Here is a 24374-nt window from a genome sequence, read left to right on the forward strand (position 1 = left end):
GCAGCTCCTCACCTTACCTCTGGCCACCCACCAAATATTCCTCAGATGGACACTTTGATGTCATAAAGCCTTTTTCATTTGATATAAACTTTTCACATTGACATTTTCAATGATCTTTTAATATAACTTTTGTTGTTGCTCCAGCACAAGACAGGGGTTTTAAAAACATTTCACACTTTTTTATAGAAATCAATCTGTCATTTGTTGATTTCAGTTGGACTCTTTCCCAGCTCCCCCTCTGCTCACTGTTTGATGTGTCTCATTCATTCATTTTCTGGCACTGGCAGTGAATAAATTATAGTGGGAATACAGCAGTTCCTTATTATATAAAAATCTTTTTATGTTTGCTAAACACATCAGGGTTACTGACCAATTTTTCGGCCATGACTATACATCAGTGAATTTCCGAGTCCATCATAGATTAATTGCTGGATGTCTGAGTTTTATTTTAAAGCTTTGGATATTAGTAGTTGAATCATTTTATATTTCACAATTTCATCTAAACTTTATGTACTTTACAGAATTGGAAAACATACAGGAAACGGTATTTAGATATTTTTTGATTGAGTAGTACTGGAAGGAAATGTTTACATTTTCCAGGCCATTTGAGTTGGCAAAGTTTGGTTTCTTTTGACCTACTGCAAAAACAGAAACTCCTACATAATAAAACATTTTGTTATTTTGGATACATTTTGAGAGTGACACAAATTACTGGAGCTGGAACATTGGTGCACACACGCTACATTATATCCATGCATCCTCTGCGTGACGGGAAGACGACGCTGTGAGCAGAGGGAGGAAAGAATGGCTGCAGGAGATAAATATGAATCAGCAGATCGTGTTCCTGCAGAAGCTCCCTCATCCAGTCCAGCTGATGTGTGAAAGTGATAAAGGACACTATGATGTGCTCACTGGACTCATCCCCTAAAAATAAAATAATGAGTCAGAGAAGCCAGGCTGACAAGAAGAGGGGTTTATTTATCACACCTTTGCAAAATGGGACACAAAGACTGAGCTCACAGCCTTCAGGGGACATCTGTACAGGTCATCAACAGCAGTAAAGTCAAATCACACATACATACAAACATACATCTGTACACACTCTCCACTCTTAACTGACACAGAGGTTTCACTACATCAATGGCTTTACTCACTTCCAGGGAGATAAGTTTAAAACAGAAGCACAGACATGGTATTTGCTCCTCATTGCTTATTTTCCATAGTGTAGTGGCAACAACGCAAACTACACGCTGGATGCATTAAATACAAGCACAAGGAATCAGTTACAAAGCAGTAAAAAATAGGCCCAAAGCTTCCAGGACATATGAGTAATGACGGCATGCGCACACATGCACTTTATAATGCACAAACCCTTATTTTAGCAGTTAACCGCTGGCAATAAGTGCATTTTCAGCCCAGACTGCATGTCAAAAGATTCAGGAAGAGGATGTTTATACTGACCACAAGAAACTCTAAATGTTAATGAACAAATTCACAGCAAATATTAGATTTCAATTAATTCGAACTTCCTTAAGAAGGAAAATAGGGATTTTAAAGACAGAAACTTGGAGTTGAGGAAAGATGATATACACTTGCATATCCAACACAGAATTGCATAATAAAAACAACACCCATGTTCAAATCTAACCATTAGCCTACAGTTCTTTACAAAACATCTCACATTATATCCAGAAATGTTAAGCACTGTGTTATAAATTAGATACTGAGACGTTTTCTTAAATTATATCTTAAAATTAATTGAGTTGATATTAACGCTGGGGGCTCAAAATTGGAAAACTGAAACAACCTCCAGGCAGACAGACAAAATGAAGCACCAAACTGAAGATAAATGCAGTCAGCCAGAGTTGCTATCCAGAACACTCCAAATCTTGATCTGAAGGTCTCACGGCCGTTCAAAGGGAGAAACAGCAGGTGGCGATGCAGGACAGCTCTGCCTCTGGAAATGTCACTGATCCTTATGCATCTGCTGCTGCATCTTATTCAGCATCTCCTGCATCCTCTTCAGCTGCAGACAGAAAGAGAGTGGAGGGTTTAAAGTTCACACATTAACACATCCTAAATAACCCGTGTGTTTGCACAACAGGCTGTACTTGAAAAATTGTGTGAATATAAATTGAATTACAAATAAAGTCTGGAAATTCAAACATTTCCACATGCGCGATTTGTTTTCCCTTGGAAGCTGATAAAATTAAGTTCCATACTTTTCAAGACTGTGTAGGAATGCTGCATTTTCTATATAACATACTGAGGATTTGGGAAGGGTATTACTAATGTTAGCCTTCTTTATCCTTTTCAAACCAGTTTTGAGTGTTTATTATTGTCCTTCTGGAAATTACAATCGGATCCTGTCAGGATCTGTCTGTGTTTGTTTACTTTCTCTGCTCAACCAGGTACTTTTCTGTTCATTCTGGTTTATTTATATTCCTTCTGTTTAGTTTTGTTGCTTCCTGGGTTCCAATTTTAGATGTGTTTAGTTATTTCCTTATGGATCTGGTTTCCTCTTGTTTATGTTCTTTATTCTAGTCATTGTTTACTTGTGTTCTGGTCACCTCCCTGCTCTCCATGCTTATTTGGGTTAATAAGTCACTCTCCCTCAGTTCTCCTGTATCCCTGGTCACCAGCTGTCTCATATTCCTTCTGATTAGTTCCTTTCTCAGTTCATTGGTTCATACTCCACTTTCCTTAGTATTTAAGCTTTGTGGTTTTCATTGTTTGCCACTGGTTCCTCCTGTTTGTTACCCTGAAAACAACCCTGCTATCTTCCTGTGAGCTACACCATGTGCTACCTGGCTCCATGTTAGTTTTTCCCTGTAAGTCATTTTTTCCTGTTTTTGTTATTAAAGTAAGCTCTTCAACTCACCATGCTGCTCCCGAGCGTTCGTCTGCACTTTGGTCCTACAGAAACTCAGCGCATTATGACAGATCCAAGTTTTAACCATCTGATCCAAATTGTTCCACACATATGCTAAAACTGCTAAATGCATGTGTGTTTATATCAGGCTGCCATATTTTTATTTTAGTGGCTTTAATGGGTCCAATACATTTTAATCCCTCCCAAAAAGCACTTTAATTACATGTAGTTAATTACAATGGATCTGGTACTGCCTTAATTGCTTCGGGAATTATTGCAACATTTTCTGTTGTAATGCATTGGTTATGTCTGCTGACCTGTAGGGAGCTCTCTTACTAGGAGGGAGTTTTGTTTTCCTCTTCTGTTTGTTTGCAGCCGTGCTGTTACTCCTCATGCATAGGTGAAGTCAATTCCTCCTCATCAGTGGACTGCATAAAAGCTTCAGTCACCCGGTGCTGCGGCCCTCTCTATGGGCAACTGATCTTGGTTGACTGGGAAACTTAATCCTGCGTACTGACTCTGACAATAATGCTGTGGTCAATCTTCTTGTTTTGGTAAACTGTTGAATGTTACAAATCTTGTCAAGTGGGAAGTATGGTAGGGGTTCTCTGCCATTTTTCTTTAGACTACGTTTTTCTCCGGTTTTGTGGCCAGCCAGTTTAAACCCCGCCATTTATTGCTTCCCAAATCTTTAGGTCCTGTGTGAACTTTGCTTTGAGGAAATAAAATCATTTCTTTTATGCTGAGCTAAGTTTTGTCCAGTGGTTTTAAGTTTTTTAATTGAGAGGTTTACGCCCATTATCTTTGTGTTACATCCTGCTACTCATAGACTCTCATTTAGGGGTTGTAACAGCATTCAATCATATTGCCACTTCTTTTATAAAGCTGGACATGAAATGAAAAGAAAATTAACTTTAGACATGTTTATGTCCTTCTACTTCCATCCGTTGTCTACATCTGCTTGTCGTTGCAGGGTTGCAGGAGGCTGGTGCCTATCTCCAGCTGTTATTGGACAAGACGGGGATACACCCTGAACAGGTCACCAGCCCATCAAAGAGCAACAGAGGGCACACAGCCGTGCATGTACACACAGATAACCGATTAACCTAACAGTCATGTTTTTGGACTGTGAGAGGAAGCCAGAGTACCTGCTATGTATGCACAGGGAGAACATGCAAACTCAGGCTGGGATTCGAACCTAGAACATTCTTTCTGCAAAGGTACAGTGCTAGTAACTGCACCACCATTTATCCCCATTTAGTTACATGACAAATAAAAACTCTAGACATTGACATACCTCCTCATCTTTCATCTTTATTAGCTTCTCAGTGTCCACATCTGGAGTGGACAGTGGCAGGATGGGAATGGGGCTCTCCATCCGATTGTCCTGAGCCAGTTTACTAAAAGATGAAACAAAAAGAAGTGGACGGGTGAAACGATCTCTTCAAATCTGTAAACATCCAACGTCAGGTTCACAAAACATTTTAAACCTTTTTTTTCTCATCAGACCATTTCTCACACACGGAAACAAACCTGGTCATCTCCTGGATGCAATGCGCTCTGTAGTTTTCATAGTGGACGTCACAGGTTACGTCTTTAAGGTCATGCATGTGCGAACGGATCAGCATGTTCCTCAGTTTCACAAAGTCACAGTGCGACTGGTTTTCCACTGTGGATAGAACAATGTTCATTTAATCTAGATTACATATTACAACATGCATACATTTCTTGCAAAAGTATTCACACATGTGGAGCATTTTTACATTTTGTCTTGTTACAGCCACAAACCTCAGGGTATTTTATTTGGGATTTTTTGTGACAGACCAAAACAACTCCTAAAAACCTTTTTTTTCCCTAAACAATATCTGGAAAGCATGCCATACAAATGTATTTGGCTCCCCTGAACCTGATACCCTTAAATAAAACCCAGTAACCTATATTTAATCAATAAAGTCCACATGTGTAATTTAATCTCAGTGTAAACATAGATGTTCTGTAAAAGCCTCAAAGGTTTATTGGAGAACATTAGTGAATGAACAGCATGATGAGGACGATGGAGCATAACAGACAGGTCAGGGGTAAAGCTATGGAGAATTGATTGTATTTTTATTTGTACAGGGACAGTGCACAACAATACATTGACCTAAAAATAGGAAATATGCATGGTGCCAGGTTATAGCAAAAGATGCTAATTTCCACCTGTAGTCCCTTGACAGGTTGATGTTAATCATAAAACACAATCGTAACAAACCTCGCCCTTCAGTTACACCAGTTATTAAAGACTTCCAAGTTTAAGCAGAGTTGGGTTAGAAAGCCATATCCCAAAGCTTTGAGAATCTCACTTAGTACTGTTTAGAACCATCATCTGAAAATGGACAGAGTATGGATCATCTGCAAGATATGGTTGTCTGTCAAAACTGACAGGTCAGCAACATGAATATTAATCAGAGAACCAGCCAGGGTGCGCATGGTAACTCTGAAGGAGCTGCCGAGATCCACAGCTCATATAGAGAGGACAGCTGGATGTTATGAACTTACAAATCAAGCCTTTATGAAAGACTTGCAAGAATAAAGCTATTGTTAAAAGAAAGACAGAAGAAAGTCCTGCTTGAAGATGGTAACAAACCATGTAGGGGGACACAGCAATCATGAGGAAGAAGTGGATATGGCTAGATGAGATCCAAATTTAACTTCCTGGTCTACTTGCAAAATGCCGTGTGGTGGAAAACCAACATCCTGAACACTCCATTTCCACAGTGAAACATGGTGATGAAAACATCATGCTGATGGGAAGCTGGATGGTGCTAAATACAGAACAATCTATACATTACAAATACAGGTAGCATATGATTTGAGACTGGGGCAGAAGACCCCCAGTAGGGTAACAATCCTAAACTTACAGCCAGAGGTGCAAGGGAATGTATTACATCAAAGCATATTCATGAGTGAGAATGGCCCATTCAAAGTCCAGACCTTACAGTCTGCAGTTGGTATTATTAGTGATGAGGGCTGAAAGGATGCACAACTTCTGAAATCACCTTCAACGATCCCCCAGGGGTACAGTCTTCCTCTCACTCTCTGTCCTCTTGCCTCCACCACAGTGTTGCTGCCAATCACAGCGAACGGCGTGCACTCCTGCATGCACAAGGACAAGTTGTTATTTTGACCTCAGTCTGCACGGAAAAGCTGACTGAGCATGCTGGTGCAGGCACATTCTCTACAGACCCATGCGATTGAAGAGACTGTTGAGACATGTAACACATGGCATGCTGTTTATTTTCTTGCAGTTTTAATGCAGATGAAGTGAATTCACACCATAAACATTTATTTACTGCTTCTGAGATGCGGCAACCTTTCAAACAAAGAGTGCATATAACTTTTAAGCATTACAATTCTTACTACACTGCTCAAAAAATAAAGGAAACACTTAAACAACACAATATAACTCCAAGTAAATGAAACTTCTGTGAAATCAAACTGTCCACTTAGGAAGCAACACTGATTGACAATCAATTTCACATGTTGTTGTGCAAATGGAACAGACAACAGGAGGAAATCTTTGGCAATTAGCAAGGCACACTCAATAAAGGAGTGGTCCTACAGGTGGGGACCACAGACCACTTCTCAGTACCTATGCTTTCTGGATGATGTTTTGGTCACTTTTGAATGTTGGTGGTGCTTTCACACTCGTGGTAGCATGAGACGGACTCTACAACCCACACAAGTGGCTCAGGTAGTGCAGCTCATCCAGGATGGAACATCAATGTGAGCTCTGGCAAGAAGGTTTGCTGTGTCTGTCAGCGTAGAGTCCAGAGCCTGGAGGCGCTACCAGGAGACAGGCCAGTACACCAGGAGACGTGGAGGAGGTCGTAGGAGGGCAACAACCCAGCAGCAGCATCACTACCTCCACCTTTGTGCAAGGAACAGGAGGAGCACTGCCAGATCCCTGCAAAATGACCTCCAGCAGGTCACAAATGTGCATGTGTCTGCACAAACGGTTAGAAATCGACTCCATGAGGATGGTATGAGGGTCCGACGTCCACAAATGGGGGTTATGTTCACAGCCCAACACCGTGCAGGATGCTTGGCATTTGCCAGAGAACACCAGGATTGGCAAATTTGCCACTGGCGCCCTGTGCTCTTCACAGATGAAAGCAGGTTCACACTGAGCACATGTGACAGACGTGACAGAGTCTGGAGATACCGTGGAGAGCGATCTGCTGTCTGCAACATCCTTCAGCATGACCGGTTTGGTAGTGGGTCAGTAATGGTGTTGGGTGGCATTTCATGTGCTCGCCAGAGGTAGCCTGACTGCCATTAGGTACCGAGATGAGATCCTCAGACCCCTTGTGAGACCATATGCTGGTGCGGTTGGCCCTGGGTTCCTCCTAATGCAGGACAATGCTAGACCTCATGTGGCTGGAGTGTGTCAGCAGTTCCTGCAAGATGAAGACATTGAAGCTATGGACTGGCCCGCCCGTTCCCCAGACCTGAATCTGATTGAGCACATCTGGGACATCATGTCTCGCTCCATCCACCAACGTCACGTTGCACCACAGACTGTCCAGGAGTTGGCGGTTGCTTTAGTCCAGGTCTGGGAGGAGATCCCTCAGGACACCATCCGCCGTCTCATCAGGAGCATGCCCAGGCGTTGTAGGGAGGTCATACAGGAACGTGGAGTCCACACACCATACTGAGCCTCATTTTGACTTGTTTTAAGGACATTACATCAAAGTTGGATCAGCCTGTAGTGTGTTTTTCCACTTTAATTTTGTGTGTGACTCCAAATCCAGGCCTCCATTGGTTAATACATTGATTTCCATTGATGATTTTTGTGTGATTTTGTTGTCAGCACATTCGACTTTGTACAGAACAAAGTATTCAATGAGAATATTTCATTCATTCAGATCTAGGATGTGTTATTTGACTGTTCCCTTTATTTTTTTGAGCAGTGTATATACAGTATATTAACTCATTGATGTCGATGCTTAACAGATCCAGTTCAGAAAATAAACAATTATTGGCTCAGTTAAAGTCTCTCAATATTGAATCAATTTCTGCCAAATCAGCAGAAGACGCTTAACTTAACATAGTTTGGTTGTATTTCTGAGACATGTGCACCATTGCTGTGACACAGAGACTACAAAGATGCAAAATGAGTTTTTAACACAGCTAAGAGAGAGAGCAATCTCAGTAAAGACGTTTTTTGGTCCTCTTCAACTGAGGCATTGCAGAAAAAGCAGAATTACCGTGTTTAAAAAAAATTTGTACATGGTTTAATTTGTTTTCATTTGAGCAACTTATTTCCAAATAAAAACCCTTTTGTAAAAGATTCTGGAAAATATGTAGATTATCCAAAATGCCTGATTTTGAATTAAGCATATTAGTGTAGACCTTTCTAATGTTTCTGGGGGCATAGCAAAGCTCCATTAAAGACTTGAGGTAACACACACCATTGTTATGTAAAACTGAAACATTTGTGTGCAAAAATGGTTAATTTTATCATTTATGAATGCATTTTGATTAGTTAGACTCAATGATTATGATGTTTTGATCCTGGAAAATGCAGTAAGCAGACTTTGAATGAAACTTTTTTAGCATCTATTAAAACAATGAGATAAACTCACTACCCATCTCTTTCCATTTTTAGAAATTACAAGTTAGTTGCTGTATGAGATTTCTAAGCGAACAACTGAATAAACAACTAAATGAAGATTATTCTAAATTTAGTAAAAAATAAAATTGAATCAAAATAAATCATAGTTTTATAAGAAAAATGTGAAATCTGTTACTATACTGTACAGTTTTCAGTGCTATTCACAATTACTGGCACACCAGATTAGGATGTGTGCATAGCATAGCATAGCATAGCATAGCATAGCATAGCATACCATCCATCCATCCCGCTTATGCTATTGAGGTCGCGGGGGAGGGGGGGGGGGGGGGGGTTGGGGGGGGGATTACACAAATATACACGCACACACTCACACCTAAGGTCAATTTAGAAAACCAATTAACATAAGGGTCATGTTTTTTGGACTGTAGGAGGAAGCCAGAGGTTCCAGTGAGAACTCAGGCATGCAACGGCAGAACATACAAAGTCCATGCAGAACGACCCCAGGTCAGAATCCGAACCTTCTTTCAGCAAGACAACAGTGCTACCGACTTTGCCGCTATGCAGCCCTGCATAACATAATCTCACGCTAAAATGTTTTTTGAAAAAGATTTATTTAAGTACATGTATTGTCAAAATTGTCATTTTAAGAAATTACTGTTTTTAACAAGTTCACAGTTGGTGTAATCAGGGGTGTTCCATGTGTAAAGAACAGGGCAACACTTAGTCTTCTCCCCCAATATTTCAAAAGGTTTGAGTATACAGAGAAAAAATATTTTTCTATTCCTCTTTTTGTTAAATCTCTTTAGATCTCTAGTTTATAATGCCCCACACAGTTTGCGAGGGTCTCTAGAAGAGAAACAGGCCCACAGCACCATGGATCCTCCACTGTGCTTAACAGTGGGCACAATGTGCTTTTCTAAATATTCATGTTTTGTTTCACATCTGGATGATTGTTGGTAAAAATCCAAATCTTACTATTACATGACCAAAGCAAATGGTTCCTGTTAAAGTCCCAGTGAAGGTAAGCAAACTTCACATTTACAAATGTGGTGGTAGGACAAGGCTTTCCTGGCAAAATGTAGAGTCAGTAATAAAAAAAAAAAAAACTTTTGATGCTGGATTTTGTTCCTGGCTAAATAAATGCATTCAAATTAAAGGTTGGATTTTTCAAATTTTGTGTGTGGGATTAAGCTGTTTGTACCAAAAGACTCATTTACACACCTTTTCCAGTTAAACAATAATTGTATGGGGAGCTCCATATCAGTAATCAACAGTGAGTCTGTACTTTATTTAAACAGGTATTTTTAAAGCTCACACTCACCTTAAGCTCTTTGTCGAGTTGTTTAAACTCCTCGTCCTCATCAGAGTCACATTCAGGGAACTGGTACACTTTGATCCCAAACTTGTCTATTTCCTCTCGTATCTGTCAGAGGAGAGGCATAAAGACATAGGCATTTATCCAGGTGAAAGCCAGACAGTGTATACAGTCAAATCAGTGGAGCAGCCGGTCTGAAACTCACTCTATCTTTAAGCTTTTTTATCTCATTGGGTGTGAGGCAGTCGGCTTTTGCAATGAGAGGAATTATGTTCACTTTTTCATGAAGAGCCTTCATAAACTCCACATCCACGGGACGCAAGCTGCGAAAAGAAAGCCAGAGTCTAGTTTTCTTTTCCTATGGTTTGGGTCTGCATATATGTATATACTGCATTTGTATGTGTACCCATGCCCAAATGGAGGGATGAAGTAGAGGCAGCAGTGGACTCTGTTGTCCTGGATGTTCTTTCTGTTCAGCCCACTCTCATCCCTGAAGTATTGTTCAAACTGCTGATCGATGTAGTCTGTGATTGGCTTCCAGCTAGAACACACACAAATCAAGAAGGTCAAGTTTATTTGTATAGCACAATTCATACACAAGGTAATAACATGTTTAGGGGGATAGATGCACACAAAAGCTCCTACTTTTCTTCTCCACTGAGGGATTCAGAGAACAGGCACAAGGAGTGCAGCAGAGTACACATACAGTGCTTGTATGATATACAAATATTGCATGACCTTGTCTGAGTTATCCATGCTGCCTTAACGCGACTGCAAAGTACGCAGCAGTCATAAAGGGGACTTTTGGACGCACTTCATATACAGGCAGTGGTTGGTGACTCAACAAGACAAAATGACAAGTCTGTGGCAAATAAAAACACAGTAGTATCCGGATGCACTTTTCTGATGACTAAAACACCAAAGCAAAGCATGGTGTTGGTCAGAAAAATATCTCATTCAAGTCCGGATATAAAAAATAACTTAAAAATTAATTAAACAATGTAAATGATCAGTCATCAAAATCTGATCCACACAAGTCAAAGAAAATATTATCAATATTAGGGAACAATTCAAACTTCGATGTCTCATCAATAGAAAATACATATGTGAGATATTTTAGTTTGGATGGTTGAGATCCAAATTTTACCCTATTATACCTTCCAAAAAGTATCTCCTGGATAAAGTGAATTATCCCAGCTAGCTTAAAAATAAGGTAATAATGGTAAAAATGAGCCAGTCTCTTCAATGAATGAAGAGTCACTTAGTGACTGTAAGAGACTGTGGTCATGTGTAGAAAATTATGTCATTAGCATATGTATGGTGAGATGTTGTAATAATTAATAATCCGAGTAAAGGAAGCATAAAGATGTAAAATAAGAGTGGCCTGAGAATGGAGCCTCGAGGAACCCCAGATGTGATTTTTGTTAAATAACCCAAAGAGGTCCTAGCATGCCAAATTACATCTAAAACAACTCAACTAAGAGCACTATGATGCAGTGAATAACTGAATCAGACTGTACTGTTCAATGGTTAGTTATTAATTGGAATGCATGTGCCTGACCTGAAATCTATATGATTCGATTGAATTGACTGAGCCCATTTTAAAGTTACCCACCTTTCACACAATGCAACAGGAAACAACACTGTCCTGCCTTCTTCCCTCCCTGTTGGAGTAAGGGGGAGTCAGGTTTAGCCTAAACTGGCTCAGTTATGGTTGAGATGCAAACAAACCCTCCATTTCTGCTACCTGTGCGATCCCTTCTCTTTTACAATGGTTATTATCAGTCTGACAGAGAGAGGTACCCACGATCCTTGTGGTTTTTAGTATAACAATGGCCATCAGTGGGCTTTACATGGACATACTTTATCAGTGTATTATTTTACTTAGTACCCCTACACATAGCCCATTCTAAAATGGCCAAACTCTAACACTCAGTAGTTTAATCAAACCTCCCCAACAACCCTATATCATTCCAAACTCTTTGTGAAGTGCCTTGAGACGACATGTGTTGTGAATTGGCGCTATGTAAATAAAACTAAATTGAATTGAGTTGATTCCAACACAGACATTTTAGCTGGATCTCTGTTGAGGCACTGATTACTGCATTTGAAAAATGTACCAATACAATCTCAGAGTGGTGATGTTTTTGAAAACCAGTCCCATCAGCTAATATAAGACCAACAAGAGCCACAACTCACCACTCATTGTTGTTGACGGCATCTCCAAACCCCGGCGTGTCTACTATGGTCAGCTTGAGCTTCACTCCTTTCTCCTCGATGTCTACAGTGTGTTTGATGATCTCTACCGTTTGGTTAATCCGCTCTGCAAAGCATCAGCGCAGGATGAAGGGCAGAGGAAACTGAATTAAAAACATCAAGGACAGGGCTAAATAAGCTCTGCTGGTGTGTTATGTTCAGAAAACCTCTAAAAATAATATTAGTAATTTTGGACATTATGAAATCATTCTTCGAATACAAGAATGTTATTCAAGGCCAAACTGTTTTTAATGCCATGCTGGAAGGAGCCAGCAGAAAACTTCAAATAATGAAGACAAGACAGAATGAAGACTCACCCTCAGCGTTCAGTAACTTTCTGTCTTTGTAGAGGTCTGTGAGGAACAGGCTGTTGACCAGAGTGGACTTCCCCATCCCGGACTCTCCTGTAAGTCAAAGAGATATGACAGCATTTTCAAAAGATGAACAAAATCCCAAAAAGATCAATTGATTATGCTCAACTCCTGGAATATTAAACACATAACAAATCTGAAAGCTGACAAAAACTGGAGAGTGCAATGTTCAAAAAAGCTGGTTTAGCATGGTGTTCCTAATAAACTGTCAGCTATGATAGAGTTGTTTGCATCCTCTCAGAAACTGACCTGCAACCATTAGGGTGAAATCGAAGCCTTTCTTTACAGACTTCCGATGGACCTGGTTTGGCAGAGTTGCAAAGCCCACATATTGTTTCTCCTGGAACATAAAAAAAACACAAATAACACAACTGCTAGTTTTAACTGTGCATAGTGAAAGATAAATGGGGCCATTTTACAGTTTTATTTAAATTAGTGAATGCTTAAAACAGTTCATCAAACCATACAGCTAAATAAGGAAAACATTTCATAAAAGGTGCATTTGTTGGGATTTGCTGCCTGTAAGAACAAAAACACATTTAATATTTGTCAGTTAATAAAAGAGATGATCATTAAATTAATTTAAAAAAATTTAAAATTTTCTGGAGTGATTTAAAACAATGTCTTAGCATTCTAAAGCCCATAGTAATGTTTTCACAAGTCTTGTTTTGTTTGATTATTAGCGGCAAGAACACAAAATCTGGCTAATGGCTCATTTAATGCCATCCTAATAGTTTCATTGCTTCAAACTGTTTTAAAATTGTGATATATATGCTGGTGCATGAAGAATTAAAGTGCAATTAATGAAACATATAGCTCTGTCACATCTATGAAGTATTTGTGCCACATATAATGAGCCCTGTTACATATGCATATTGCATGTATATTGGGATGAAGAGCGTAACGTTACAGTGTGTTACTATCATAAGTGCTAAAGCAGAAGGCAACTGGACTTTTTCTCTCGTTTCTTGAAGATGTTTTTCCTCGTATCTAAAGGGTGCTAAAATGCCAGGGTGAAAGTTACTTTTTGCCAAGCTGTTATGTCTGGCTTTTTTATTTCCATACTTATTGATCCCTTGATCATCTTGGCCTCAAATTACAATGGCCTATATGTAGTCCACAAGTGCCCCAGTGTGGTCAAGTTGTTTTAAGCTGAAGTAATCAGATAATTCAACCTCCCTTGCAATGTAAGCCATTCAAACCATTCAGCATCCAAGGTGAGAGAATCTACCTCAGTGAAGACAGAGGGCCTGCCTAGAGTGTATGAGATCAGGTAAATTATTAGTGAGTCATTGCCACAACATTTGTGTAGCAGTTATAGATTTGTGTCTCTGGTAAGGTATATTTGTATTTGGAACAAGGAGGCCTAATTTCTTCAGTTCCCTTTAACTGATGATTTAATTCCCACCCCACAAATACAGGCGGCTCCTAATTCACGTGTTGCTCTCAACCGTAATGCTTGTGTCTCAGCTCAAAGGAATGTCACATGACTAGCAGTTTAAGGAACTTGTTTTGCTTAATCTCTCTGTAGCGCAGTTGTGGCAACATCTTTTGTGAGCACATTTGTGTTTTTAAGACGGTGGTTTTAACCAGTTCAGATCCGATGTATGCTTTGAAACGTAGGAACCTGTAGTTGTTGTTTTACATAGAAATTGTTTAAAGTTGTCTGGAAAGTAAAGTATTTAATTCAAGGGGTTAGAATTTAAGGCATCTAATCAAGAATTACATTTAACAAAGAGAGGCAAAAAAGGGTATTTAAATGTCTCTGTTTTGTTTTAGGTGCATGAGATTTACAAATCAATTCCTAAAAGGTTTTACTATAAAAAAAAAATACAAACAAAACCTTTAAATATCTCAGCAGTTCTCGTAAGTGTTGCAATGTGGATTATGACATTTAACTTTTTGTCAGACAATTTAGAGGAACTGGTTTCACAATGCAACATTATGACAGCATTCTTCAGTATATAAAACCATCTTACTCCAACATAATGCTAAAAGATTCCCAAACTACGAAGGAGTCGCATTGATTCACATGAAAGTCCTCCTGATTGTTTCGAAAACAGAAGATATGAGAGTTACCATTTCCCTCACAAGTGCTGTTTGATTTCCTACATCTGAAGAAAGACGATACTGGAGCAGTGTCCAACCTCAGTCCTCAAGGCCCTGTGTCCTGTATCTTTTAGATATGTCCCTGCTCTGATCCAACAGATTCAAATGGCTGAATCACCTGTCCAGCGTGTCATAAAGTTCTGGAGATGCCTTGTAATGAACCATTCGTTTGATTCAGGGACACATCTAAACCATGCTGGATACCAGTCCTTGAGGATGGAAATTCCGGATAAGAGAAACATAATGTTGGCTCATTGTATATGTTTAGTATACATGAAATGACAAACTGTACATTTAATCTACAATATAGACTTGCTAAAAGCATTATTAAGATTAGGATGCTCTTCTTGACACTCCATTGTGGCACTTTCTTTAACAAAGTCTGCAAACTCAGAGTGATCTGACCACTTTCTGTTGAAGGTAAAACACTGACACTGTGTTTGTTGCATATTTGTACTTAGATGTTAGATATTATGAGCTCTACAAAGAAAAACTAATGGAAACTGGTCATTTTGAGTAGGCAAATTGAGGTTTCCCAACAAATCTCGAACCTCAAATTCCAATATGGCCACCACAATATAAAATGTAATAATATCTTCAATAATAAAGTGTTTATTTGAACTTCAGACTTTTTGTGAACATGTGTGAATTTTTCAGTGCATTTAATGCAAGGCAAATTATTGTTACTGGCTAGGCGTGGGTCATTTTTTGTACCAATGCACACCAAAGTGTTGAAAAGTTGTTTCCAAAACTGCTACAATTTCCCATAGTACACTTTCTACAGTTTAAAGTCCTTTTAATAAGATGCCATATTCAACATGTTTGGCCTGATATCCTAGCCTGTGGGGTATTTCCTGAGGACAAACACGTTGCAGCCTGGTGAAAGTGACGTGAAGCCAATCGGAAAGCGAGGTACAAAGAAACGGAGGGGAATTACACTGAACACATGTTTGATCTTGAGAGGTTTTGCAAGATTTCCCGTATGAAATCTGAACGTTTGTGAGTAAAATCTTTTCGTGTTCAATGTGTTGTGCTTGCCATGTGGCTGGACACCACACACTGTAGGACCAAAACTGTTATATGTACTATTTTTTACCATCATGTGTGGGGTCTCTCAGGTTTTAAAAATCAACCAACAATTTTAAAATCTTGCCATGTGAACCAGGCATAACGCATGCATGGCAGTGTGCCTGAAAGACCAGGGTTGAAAAACAAAGGTGTAGAGTCCAGTGAAGGGGTGCCCAGGTAATGTATGAAATAAAAACATTATTGAAAAATAGAAAAAGTTATTTATGTAATTATGCTTTTTCATATATGTTTTACATATTTGCTGTTAAAAGGTGTTAGGAATAACCTTTATTAATATGCTCATAGCTGTTTTTCCCTTTTATTCAATAGTGAAATAAATATAAGTTCTAATGTTTCCCTTTTGTTACAATAGGATAAGAAGCTCATAGACATACAGTACAAGGATAAATGGCCTAAGGATTGTCATACATGACCTGAAGCTGGGGCACTGGGGTTGATAGTGGAGCAGCTGGTATAACTGGTTTGATTAGAAAGCTACAGCACACTTAGATTAAGTATGGACACCCGCTACTACACAACCTAACAGATAGACACCACAATGGTGACACATAGTCTACTGATAATCACTGAGGGAGAGAACATCCATTGCATTGGAGAACCAGATATAAAATGTCTTTCTATCGAGACTCTTCGTCATCCTCTAACAGACAACGACGGTCTGAGACGAGAGCCTCAGCGCTGATCTCTGCAATCATTCCTCTGTCTTAATTTAGATTAAAAAGAGCTCAAAGTTAGAAACTGTTTGAGAGTCGTTAATGTAAGAGTCTTTAGATAGTGTGTGATCGCTTCATGGGAACCAAGTACCAGAGGAGCTCCGAGGCGTCTGACCGCTAGCAGGGTGCGGTAACCCGGACAAAGGTTTCTGCCCCTTACAGTTTTCTTCGACTTTTGCTTTTTGTATCAATTGTTTCAGATCATTAAACTTTTTTTTAAAGATAACCTGAGTAAATACAAAATGCTGTTTTCAAATGAAGATTTCATTTATTAAGGGGAAAAAAGCTCTACGAACCAGCTTGGCCCTGTGTTGAAATATGCGGTTTAATATTTTTGGGGATTTTGTTTGACATTTTAAGGTTGTGAATAAATGTTTACCTTCTATGTCATTTTATCTGGGAAAGGTGGCATATACAGTCATATTCAATAATTTAGAACATGCATTTTGATGAGGCTCATTTGTCAGATTAAAAGCACCTTTTGATTTTAACAACTCTTAAGCATGTAATAACACATACCTCTTGTTAAGCCCAGATGTCTGCATTCATTTTTTTATTGTCTTATTGTCACATTTTCATTAGCTATAAGCAGAAAAATCATCATTATTACCATAAATAAAGGTTTGAAATGTCACACAGACATCTGTCTGTTTGTAGTTAATCTACATAATGTGCTTCACATAATAGAGTTACTAAAATAAATGAACTTTCAATAATATTTAAATGTATTGAATATGTATGAAATCAACTTCCTTGTTGAATTATTAGTTAAATATGAGCTGTTTGACAACAAGAAGTAGGCTCAAAGATCTGCATAACCTACACATCATGGCCCAATCTAAAGAAATTTGAAAACAGATGACAAACAAAGTGCTTGACACCCATCACTGAAAAAAAGTGTTACAAAGCCTCTGCTAAGTCTTTAGGACTCCAGTGAACCACAGTGAGAGACATTATTCTCATATGGAGAAGACGTGAAACTGAGGAGAACCTTCTCAAAGGTGACCAACCTATCAAAATTACTCCAAGAGAGCATCAACAACTCATCCAGAAGGTCACACAAGAACCCAGAACAACATCTAAAACTTATTTTACTTAATAAATGAAATCATAATTTATTTACTCACGTTATCTTTGTCTGACACTAAAAATTTATTTGATGATGTGATTTAAGTGTTTTAAAAAATAAAAATAATAAAGAATCTTAACAGCATCACATAGTTCCCTCCTCATTTTGGCTTCACATTATTACACAAAAAACAAAAAAAGGTCAACAATAGAAGCAGACACCAAATAGGTTAGAGGGCTTTTAATGTCAAGGCAAATAAAAGCTAAGATCTGAAGTCCTTGTGCCATAACAAAATTACCGCAACAGACAGAAAAGCTTCAAGGGAATGGAAAGACTTGTGCAGAGCATTCCTCTCAGAGTTGCTGAGAATAACCAACGCCTCAGACTTTCCAGAAACACAAAGAGAACCACAGGATACCAGTCTCCCACTGTGTGGGACAGCAGCTTCTGCTCCCGCTGCATCTGGCAGAGCGTCATCTTAACCCTACAGTACGACATGCTGACATGTGGAGAGACAAACAAACATTCAAGCCCTGCAGAGAGCATTCACTCACACAGACAGAAGCTACATTCAACAGACCTGAAAAGCTTATTTACTAAACCAACCAAACGCACAGTGAGTGTCTTTATATGCTGTCACAACTTGTCACAGGCGTTTCCGATAGTCCCCTTGGGTGAGGATCACATTTATTAAAAGAGACCCACAAACATTTACCCACACAGTAAACTAAAAGTACAGGAGTTCAAAGACAAAGTGCTGATGAAGCTGCAGAAAAATCCCATTAAACAATAAATCTGACACCCTGTAGAAATATATCTGAGCACCTTCCCAGAAACATTGCAGCAACAGCAAAAAGAAGTAAGCAGAAATGTTAAAGTGAAAGTACTCAAATCAACTCTCAGCTCTCTATTTGTATTTTTTATATTGTCATGTAAATGTAAATAATTTCCACATTTTTCACACTTTTTGCCTCATTTGTTTAAATGTATTCATAAAAGTCCATCTCTTTACCTTCTGTCTTGCGGTTCTCACTCGTGGGCACAGCAGCCGTTCCACCAGTTTCTCTTGCAGCATGATGGCATCCATCCTAAACCACTCCGACACTGACAGATTAAAATAGCCACCGGTCTCAGAAAGTTAAAGCAGCAGCCCAGCAGGGAATGGAGAAAAAAAGCACAGTCTTTTCCTGTCTTCTCCTTAAATATGTTTGTCCTACACTCCTTGCTCTTTCATTTGTTTTCCTCCCAGCCCAATTTCTTTGTTTAATTCTGTCTTTTCTGTGCCCTACAGCGGTCCGGCTCTCCCTGTTCAGACAGGTATGAAGAAACTTTCCTTTCGAAAAACGGATGCAAGCGGGGAGAGAAAGAGAGAGAGGTGGTGATTTGAGGGAGGAAACAAGGGAGGGATGGAAGAGGCGAATGTCTGAAGGAAACCCATTCATTCAGTCTGCATTCCCTCCCCCCGCTCAGACTGACACATGAAAAATAAAATCTCCACACTCTGAGAAATGACCACCAGCCTGCAGTTTCATTCAGTCAGAAAGTGCAGATGATATGTTTGCTCATAATGGGAAACCTAAAGGAACCTGTTTCAACTTGAAGAAAACAAAAGCTTCAGTCTAACAAATGCTGCAAGCACAGACAGATGAAGTAAAGTTCAGATAATAAAGAGATTAACCTGTCAATTATTCTGCTCGGTGAGTGCTCTGTGCTTGTGTTTATGTATGCACAGATTTTAACCTTACAGATCAGAAAAAACTTCTGCTTTATTGCATATTTAAAGTGAAAGTATACTATAGAGGCACTGCCAAAAGTGCTTTACAAGTTAAAAACTACAATTACACAAAACTGCAGGAAACACGAATAAATGTTTAAATAAAAACTATTTTATTAACTTTATTCAGTGTCATGTAGTTTAGTCATGCCTGCCCCAACTAATGAGTTATTCAGTTAAGCACCTTCAAACAAATATGCCAGAGTTTTTCTGTTTTTTCCCAAATGCTTTTATTTTTTTACATTTTTAAGAAAACTTTACCTCTAAAGGTCAAACGTGCTGGAAATTGCTAAGGTGACGGCTGGTTCTACAACCACACCTCATGCCTTGTACCCAACTTAAGGTTGGGTACAAGGCTTCAAATTAATATACAGTTTCATTGAATTACACTTGAAATTTGAGCATTTTTTTGATTATTTATCTTCATATATAGTCACTTTACACAGCAAGAGACATAAAGTGATGTATGATGAGCAATTACAGTTAGGATCAAAATTAGTCACACCCCAGATAGAAAAGGTATAAATGAATCTTGTAATTCAACCAACTTGTTTCTTCTGAGAAGAAGTAGTGACCCAGCCAGAGTCTGAGAGAGTCAGCGGTGGGAGCTAAAACAGAGCGATGGCAAGGAGGCCTTCCAACTACAAAGATTTAGAGCTCATCAGCAAAGATAAATTGTCACAATCCCAGTAAAAACCTGGAAAAAGCAGGTCACAGAGCGACCCTGCAAGGATAAATGGGTACAGACAGTGGATCGATGGATTACTGAGAAGGGTATAAATAATTTCTGGCATGCAATTTTTAAATAAAAAATAAATAATTTTTTTTTTCAATTGATTCCCCTATTTTATTATATTTTGAGAGACGCCCGTCTTATTTATTTAATATCTACGTAGTCTAATTTAAAAAACTAGCTGACAAGCTCTTATCAACCATTTTTATTTTGTCTAGGTACCAGTGTGCCTTCTCCTCTTAGCCTTTCAGAAGTGTTTCTATATGTGTGCAGCTGAGGTACGCTCATGGCAGAGGTTGAAGCCAATTGATTCCAGATGTTACATTGGCACATGTATGTATGTGTGTGCATATGATGGGTGTGTCTGACTAACACATAATTTGGGCAGCAGAAGTTAAACATTCTTTGAAATACAAGAAGGAGGACTGTTTTTTCCCCACTGACGTGACCACTGCTGATGCCACGTACAGGATGTTATAGCCGCTGCCTCCACCACAGGAGGGAGACAGGGGACTAAACTGAGTTTGGAGTTTGAGCTTTTTGTGAAGAAAAATTCCAGTGTTTCCAGTCGAAATAATGCAGTAGAGAACTTCAATTCATTAACTAGGAGGACAGTGAAGATCCCAGGAGACAGAGTTATATGAGTTTGAGTGGAACAATGTGGGAGTGCAGGTCTAAACAAAAGAAAGGAGCAGATGTCTTAAAATGGCCTTACAATTACCCTCAGTTTAACCCTCCCACAGTTAGCCCTTCTCAGTAGCCAGCTGTCCCATTTCTCCCATTCACACAAAACCAAACAAACAGACCAAATTTAATCACTTATTCACACTTCTATTGTGACACTAAGCTTCAATGAAATATTCAGTATGAGTGAAAGTAAGCTGCTGTCACTGGTAGCTCCTCTTCATTAACTTGCTTGCTTTGTACTCCCAGGTAACATTTTACCACTTATTATTCCTTAGAAACATGAGTTAGTAATTATTATACGAGGGACCAAAGTTTAAACCATGGACTCAAATAAATGAGGCTTAAAGTTTTACTCTCTAAAAAGGAGTCAGCTTGAGAAAAATATTTTACTGTAAGACGCTTTTAAATTTGAGAGTTTTTTTTCTTGTTGATTATTTTTTAATCTTTATCACAAATTATTCAGTATCAATGTTTTTGTTTTTTCTTGTAAACCTGTTTTTTTTCCGATGCCAATTCCAATCATTGCCACATTCACTGCTGAATAAAGTCTTATTTTTCCAATAATTACTTTTGGTAAATAAAAAATAAAATGCTAACAATTTGTTTCCAAGGCTTTCTTTTAAGACAGTTCTTCTCGATTTTGGCAAGTTTTTTAATGTGACTTGTTTTAAGGACAAAACATGTGCTTCTGAAGTGTTTAATGGATATTGATTATTTAAATCTAAACTGAAAATGTGAATAAAAAAAAACTAAATATGTCAAACTTTAACAGAAAATTGGATTGTTTCTATTCTTGACAGGGTCTGATCGATGATCTGCGAGTCAGAAACTCAAAACTCCTGTTTATTTTTTTGATCAGTGACCTCCCATACCTAAGGTAGCAACAACACTCTTCAGTGTGGAGGCTGTTACTGGTGGTGTTTAACAAAATAATTCAACGGAAACACAAAAAGTGTTAAAAGCTTCTAAAAAGGAAACTTTCTTGAAGCCTTACAATAGAAGGATTTTGGCTTTTCAATCAGGCTACAAGTTAACTTAAAAAGGGCGGAGGATGCCAGCAGAAAGCAGGAAGGTTCATATTACTGCTGTTTCACCCTTTAAAAAATCTTAATTCAATGTGTTACAAAGCATAGTGGATTTGGAAATGTTTGCAACCCTTTTTTAAATCTCAGAACTTAGGTAATCAAATGTTTTTTGCTTTCTAATAATGACTGACATCACCTACTGCTTCTAATATAAATAATCAATTTTTAATCAGCCTTTTTTTTTTTTTTTTGCAGCACTAGAGGCCTTCACTTTTTCACTTTTCCAACAGTAGGCCGACTGGAAAGAGGGCAAAGAGAGAGAGAGACACTCAGTAAAGGTCGAGGGGTCCAGGACTTGAACCCGGCACAGCCACGATAGCCACATCGAGGACTACAGCCTCTGCACATGGTTGCGCGCTCAACCCATACACCACCAGCGAAACTTGTGATGCACTTATTTATTCTGAGATGTGACAAAAAAGGAAATCTGTTCTGCAAAACAATAAAGGAGACAGATGGATTTTCAGTTTCTTTAGAAGCCAGAAAAGATAATGTTGCGTACAGCTTTAAAGTAAATTTTGGCAGGTCGGAGCTTTACAGAATGGTGCATCCCTGGTTAAACCATATATAGAATGTAAAAGTCCTTAAAAAACTTTGGACTTTCCGCTGGTGATATTTCTGTGGTTTTTGCCTCTCCATTAATGTGGCAAAGAAGTGTTTATTTCCGGTGTTTGACAGTTTGTTGGATGGTCTTGCAAAGGCAAAGATTCAGAGGCCAGTCGCCCGATCAGCAGGCATCACTCAGCTCCTTCCTCTCACTTATTCCAAGTTGAAGTGATTCCCAGAGAACCACAGCAGTGAACTCAGCCCGCAGAGTGAACATCACACCATAACTTCCCAGTTCAAAACAACTGAAGGAAGAGCAGCAGTCCAGGCTGACGTGATATTTCAACACAGACACACAGTTTGGCTGAAAGGGAGCACAACATTTCCACCATAAAACGCTCACTATCAATTATACAGAGATTTAAACCAGTACTGCTCAAGCTACAACACTGCCTCAAGATGGTCCACATTTTCTACATGTTAACAGATACCAGAAATTAAGAGGAATTTGAGAGTTCTTAAAATAAAGAATTAAATAGTACTTGTACTCGTACTCGTAACTCGTCGTCTTCCGCTTTATCCGGGACCGGGTCGCGGGGGCAGCAGACTCAGCAGTGACGCCCAGACGTCCCTCTCTCCAGACACCTCCTCCAGCTCCTCTAGGGGGAGCCTAAAGCGTTCCCAGGCCAGCCGAGAGACACACTCCCTCCAGCGTGTCCTGGGCCGTCCCCTGGACCTCCTCCCGGTGGGACGTGCCTGGAACACCTTCCAAGGAAGGCGTCCAGGAGGCATCCGGTGTAGATGCCCGAGCCACCTCAAACTGGCTCCTCTCGATGTGGAGGAGTAGCGGCTCTACTCCGAGCCCCTCCTGGATGGCCGAGCTCCTCACCCTATCTCTAAGGGAGTTCCCGGCCACCCTACGGAGGAAGCTCATTTCAGCCGCTTGTATCCAGGATCTCGTTCTTTCGGTCATGACCCAAAGTTCATGGCCATAGGTGAGGGTAGGAACGTAGACCGACCGGTAAATCGAGAGCTTCGCTTTTCGGCTCAGCTCTCTCTTCACCACAACGGTGGTGAAGAATTAAATAGTATAGTTCATTAAATCACTGTTTAAGACTAAATAATAGTTACTCATTCAGGTACTAATTTAGGTTACTTATGAGGTTAAATAAAATTTTGCAGATTAAAAGCAAGATTTGTTATGATCCTTAGGTATTTGGGTTTTGGTTTTTGATTTATGTTTGTGTTTTGATCACTTCTTCCATTATTGTTTAAAAGATCTTGGCATATTTAGTTCATTTCTCTGAGTTCATTATTGCTGGGAAAGTGTTGCCATATTAATTCATTCCTATCTCTTTAATTTCTTAATTTATTCCTGAGTTCTTTGTGCATTTGGATTTATTTCTCTTAGATCGGTATTAGTCTTTTCACCTTAGTTTGTAGTTTTTTTGTGTCTAGTTCAGCTTCCTTTGTGGTAATTATTCACCTTCCCTCAGTCTGCCTGTTTGCTCTCCTCCACAGCTGTTCCTAATCTCCTGATTAACTCATCTGCATTCAATGTCATTCTCCACTCTCTCCTCAGTATAAAAAACTCACTGCTTGTCATTGTTCTTTGCTAGTTCCTCTTGTCACTCTGACTGTGCTTCATCTCCTGCTCTCCTTGCATAAGTTCTGTAAGTTGTCTGTTATTAAACCTCCACCATGCTCATTCCAAGTTCCTGATTGCGTTTTGGTCCTGCTCTCACCTCTGGTTAGATGAGACCAAAACTAAACTTTCTGGCCAAAATGTGAGACACTATGTATTGAGGAAAACTAATTATGCACATCCTCCTGAACACATTATCCCAATCCTAAAATATGGTGTTGGCAGCATCATGCTTTTCTCGGCAGGGACAATATAGCTGTTCATGGCAATCATGGAAGAGAATCTACTGCAAATGTCTGGGACAGAGATTCACTTTCAAACAGCACAACTGCAAACATACATACAGAGCCATAGGAATGGTTTAGATTCAAGCATGTTCTTGTATTGGCCCAGTCAAATTTCAGACCTAAATCTAATTGATCCTTTGGTGAAACTAGAAAATTAATGTTCACATATTGCTCTCCATCCAATCTGACTGAGCTAATGTGAAACA

The 24374-nt window shown here is 39.2% G+C and overlaps 1 protein-coding gene across 1 annotated transcript; it reads right to left on the minus strand.

Annotated features, from left to right (window-relative positions):
* Window positions 1-958: 958 nt before the first annotated feature.
* septin5a (septin 5a) lies at window positions 959-18753 on the minus strand. The gene is made up of 11 exons (XM_047381966.1): window positions 18424-18753; window positions 12681-12771; window positions 12378-12464; window positions 12004-12127; window positions 10211-10345; window positions 10010-10127; window positions 9811-9912; window positions 5911-6007; window positions 4406-4541; window positions 4170-4272; window positions 959-2026 (listed from the first exon to the last, which is right to left on the minus strand). Exons 1-11 carry the CDS (start codon window positions 18496-18498, stop codon window positions 1967-1969), a joined length of 1128 nt encoding a protein of 375 aa, XP_047237922.1. The 5' UTR covers window positions 18499-18753; the 3' UTR covers window positions 959-1966.
* Between the last annotated feature and the right edge of the window lie 5621 nt (window positions 18754-24374).

Source organism: Girardinichthys multiradiatus, chromosome 12, assembly GCF_021462225.1.
Source record: "Girardinichthys multiradiatus isolate DD_20200921_A chromosome 12, DD_fGirMul_XY1, whole genome shotgun sequence".
NCBI lineage: Eukaryota > Metazoa > Chordata > Actinopteri > Cyprinodontiformes > Goodeidae > Girardinichthys > Girardinichthys multiradiatus.

Excerpts from the sequence above, each read along its gene's own strand:
- septin5a (XM_047381966.1), bottom strand. The coding sequence starts at position 18,498 with ATGGATGCCATCATGCTGCAAGAGAAACTGGTGGAACGGCTGCTGTGC. Across the intron at positions 12,465-12,680 it reads TTTCACCCTAATGGTTGCAG|GAGAGTCCGGGATGGGGAAG; the intron begins GTCAGTTTCTGA and ends TTTGACTTACAG. Across the intron at positions 10,128-10,210 it reads ATCCCTCCATTTGGGCATGG|CTTGCGTCCCGTGGATGTGG; the intron begins GTACACATACAA and ends TTCTTTTCGCAG.